The sequence below is a fragment of the Tupaia chinensis genome, unplaced genomic scaffold (assembly GCF_000334495.1).
Source record: "Tupaia chinensis unplaced genomic scaffold, TupChi_1.0 Scaffold138910_1, whole genome shotgun sequence".
In the NCBI taxonomy this organism is placed as follows: Eukaryota; Metazoa; Chordata; class Mammalia; order Scandentia; family Tupaiidae; genus Tupaia; species Tupaia belangeri.
The window spans coordinates 1,673,908-1,677,956 of NW_006198801.1; the positions used below are offsets into that span (position 1 = coordinate 1,673,908).

The 4,049-nt window shown below is 44.2% G+C and overlaps 1 protein-coding gene across 1 annotated transcript in view; it reads left to right on the top strand.

Annotated features, from left to right (window-relative positions):
• LOC102476570 (galectin-7) overlaps positions 1-4,049 on the top strand; it is a 16,199-nt gene continuing 12,150 nt past the window's right edge. Inside the window, exons 1-2 of the mRNA XM_006161759.1 lie at positions 1-6; positions 3,427-3,534. Of these exons, the coding sequence (XP_006161821.1) occupies positions 1-6; positions 3,427-3,534 (114 nt within the window). The remainder of the gene's footprint in view (positions 7-3,426; positions 3,535-4,049) is intronic.

Consider the following 4,049-nt stretch of genomic DNA (forward strand, 5'->3'; position numbering starts at 1 on the left):
ATGCCGGCACTCCAATGATCAGTTCAAAAATCTCAGCATTTCTCGTAACTACGATATCCTTGACTGATGCATTTTCATTTATGTTGAAATTCTGTCTTATCAGTCCTGAAATAATATATTTGTATGAGGTCATTTCAGAATAATTAGGTAATTCTTTATTTCCCAGAACTGCTTTGCATTGAGGCATACTTCCTATTCTGATAAATAGAAGGTACAGATTTCTGTGCGTGTGTGTGTGTGTGTGTGTGTTTAAATTTTTGCCATAGGGTATGTGCGCTTGCTGGACAGAGAGTGAGATGGAGAGAGGGAAAGTGAGAAATCACCCCTGAGGGGGATCGTCACACTGCAATCCCTTTTTCTTCATTTTCCTCTTGGGATTTTGAGCAGGCCTGAAAATGCACCACAGTGATTCTCAAGCAATGGGCTCAGAGACTCAAACTGCAGTGGGCCATGTGGGAGTCCAGGACCTTAACCACCACGCCACCTGGTGGCTCAGAAGGTGCAGACTTTTTATTTGGAGAGAGGTGTTTGCTGTAGAAGTCCGTTTGCTTGCCGGAGAGACAGCCATAGAGAGATAGAAAGTGAGAAATCACTTTGGATGGGGGGATGGCCACACTGTAATCCTTTGTCCTCTGTTCTCCTCTCAGGATCTTGAGCCCACGTGCACATGCGCCTGCTATGAGTTTAAGCAACCGGGTCTGAGACTCAAACTGTAGTCGACTACGTGAGATTTCAGGGATGTAACCATTACGCCTTCTGCTGGTTCCATAAATAAGTAAATTTTTAAAAACAATCCTGGAGTGCTGGTAGGTGGCATGATGGCTAAGGCCCTGGATTCTCACACGATCGACCACAGTTCAAGTCCCAGACCTGGAGACCAGCTTTCTCTCTCTCTCTCTCCAGTCAAATTGAAGAATAATAGTAATAAATAACATTAAATGAATAATTCTTTTTTTTTAAGAGAGATTTTTGCTATAGGGCATGTGTGCTCACCAGAGAGACAGAGACAGAAAGAAAAGAAGAACTCACACCCCAGGAGGAATGGTCATGCTGCAATCCCTTCTCCTCTTAGGATCTTGGGCACACACACACATTTCCTCAGTGTGAATTTCAAGCCTCTGGGTCCAGAACTTGCACTATGGTCAGCCATGTGGGAGTCCAATGACGTAACCATCATACCATCTGCTGGTCCCTGAAGGTGCGGGATTTTCTTTCTTTAAAGAATTATTTTATTTAATTTCTTTCTTTCTTTTTCTTTAAATTTCAGAGAGAGAGAGAAAGTGAGAAAGCAAGCCACCAGGTCCAGGACTTGAACCACGACTGGCCATGTGGGAGTCCAGTGCCCTTAACCACCATGCCACCTGCCAGTCCCGAAGGTGCAGATTTTAACAGAATAGTTCAGTCAATGAGTTTTGACAAATGTGTTACCTGTGAACCATCATCACCTCTACATCCCTCCTGCCCTGAACCAACCAACCATCACCTGCCCCAGGAAACCACTGCGACCCCACAGCTGGTAATAATGACAAGTATTTCGTTTGCCATGAAAATGAAGGTGCACTTGAGAGAGAGCGAGAAAGAAAATGAGAAAGCACGCTGCCAGGTCTGGGGCTTGAAGCACAGTCGGCCATGTAGGAGTCCAGCGCCTTAACCACCATGCCACCTGCTGGCCCCAGTCTGGAGTTGTTTGTTTGTTTTTGAGAAGTTTTTGCTATAGGGCGTGTGCACTCACCAGAAAGAGAGAGACAGAGAGACAGAAAGTGAGAAATCACCTCCCAGGGGGAATGGTCACACCACAATCCCTTCTCTTCCATTCTCCTCTTAGGATCTTGGGCATGACACAAGCACACACGCCCAGAGTGAGTTTAAGCCACCGTGTCTGGGACTTGAACTGCAGTCAACTACATGGGAGTCCAGCGACATAGCCATTACGCTAACTGCTGGTCCCAGTCTGGAGTTTTTATTAAGAGTTAGTGTTGACCCAGGCACTGCGGTGCAAGCAAGAGGGCAGGAGGTCGAGGCTGCATGGAAGGCTCTGACTTCAGTTCTTGGACCTAACAGGCCAAGGCACAGCTGTGCACCTGTGCTCCTAGCTAAGGGGCGGGCAGGGCAGGAGGATTGCACAGCGCGGCGAGACTCTGTCCAGTACACCTCTCTCTCTTCCTCCTGTAAAAAAGAAAAGAAAGAAAGAAAAAAAAAGTCCGTGTCATAAATTTTAAAAGGTACAGAACTATTTCCAATTCAAAGAGAATGGAGGGAGGGTCGATTGAAATGTGTTCATCTTTACTGGCTTCTGGATAGTGGAAGGAAAGCTGTAAAACAGGACCTAAGTCATTCTACTCCCAAATATATACCTAAAGGAAGTAAAAATGTGTTCACATGAAGTAGTGTAGATAGAACTTTTTTTTTAAAGACGCCTAGTTTAATTCCGAGAGATTAATCCAGAATGAACAGTATCGTTTTCTACTATTTCTACTTGCATGGGAAACAGGAAAGAAACAGTTTTCTATAATATACACCACAGATTTTAATGTTTCTTTTATAAATACCTACTGCAAGTTTCCTTGTTTGTACATGTGCTACATATAATTCTTAGCTTTAAGAATCCTAAGAGGATTAAAACGTCTTCTTGCAACTATTTCTTTATGCCTATGAAGTGTGAAGACCACGTCTGAACTTGTAATAGCCTCCTGTTTTCCACACAATTATAATGTCTTCCAAAGATGAAAACTTCCATAAATTATTATTAGTGACCTGACTCCATTAAAAAAAAAAATGGTTTCAGCAAATGTGAAAATAGAAAATACTATTATTGGGACCAGCCGTTGGCATAATGGCTACGTACTATTATGGGCCCCAGCCGTTGGCATAATGGCTACGTCGCTGGACTCCCATGTAGTCCACCATGGTTTGAGTCCTGGACCCGGTGGCTTAAACACATGCTGGGCGCGTGTGTGTGCTTGCCCGAGATCCCTAGAAGAGAATGGAGGAGAAGGGTTTGCAGCGTGGCCATCCCCCCTGGAGGGTGATTTCTCACTTTCTGTCTCTCTTTTACTGGAGAGTACATGCGCCCTATAGCAAAAAACTCTCAAAAATAAAAAGAAAATACTAATATTTATTTACTAATTCCTGATATAAGGGGAAAAAAGAGATGTATGCTTCAGGAAAAGTGTGTTTAGAGGACAGTTTCGATAGCATTTCACATGGTAAAGTATCGAAAGGTCTAATAAGGAGCCTTTGTGCTCCGGGAAAGAAATGATTTCATTGTGCTTCTCTTCTGAGTTGCTCAGGAACTCCAAGTGATTTTCAAATGTGGAGGCAGACTACTGGCATTAAGTGCATCAAATTTAGATCTGTCTTGAACAGGGACACTGTAGAAGTCAAGAAGATCCCTGATCCCACATGGTTGGTGAAGCCTGGAGCTAGGCACGGCAGAGCCCAAGTCATCAGCTAAATGCCAAGAGACTGACCTTCAGGGGCGCAGCTAGCACGGAGACGTCCTGCCAGTCAGTGGGAACAGACGAACCAGAAACGGTAACACGAGGCTCCAAATGACTCTGGGGATCTTCAGGGGGTTTATATGTTCGGCTTCTCTCTTCACTTCTACCGTCTCAGTCACCACGGGTTCTTTCTCTTTTCTGGATGGAGACCAAAATGCTCCGCGTGGCGCCCTGGAGACTGGCCATGTGAAGCTGTTTCTGGTAATGCCGGTCGCGGGCAGCGCCGCCATCTTCCAGATGGGGCTCAGGCCTTAGCCTGCAGTGCCGTGTAGACGGAATTTTCATGGCAGTGTTATGTTATTATGTCTAATAGCTAAAAGGTGGAAAGGTCCTAAGGTCCATAGTAGGAGAGGCAAAACTTTACAATCTTTACAAACATGTTTACAATCTAGAGTTCATTTGTCATTTTTTAAAGAATTATTTATTACAAAACATGAAAACTGTTTTTCTTTTTTCTTCTTTTTTTTTTTTTGGAGAGTTTTTTTGCTATAGGGCGTGTGAGCTTGCCAGAAAGAGAGAGAGAGAGACAGAGAGACAAAAAGCGAGAAA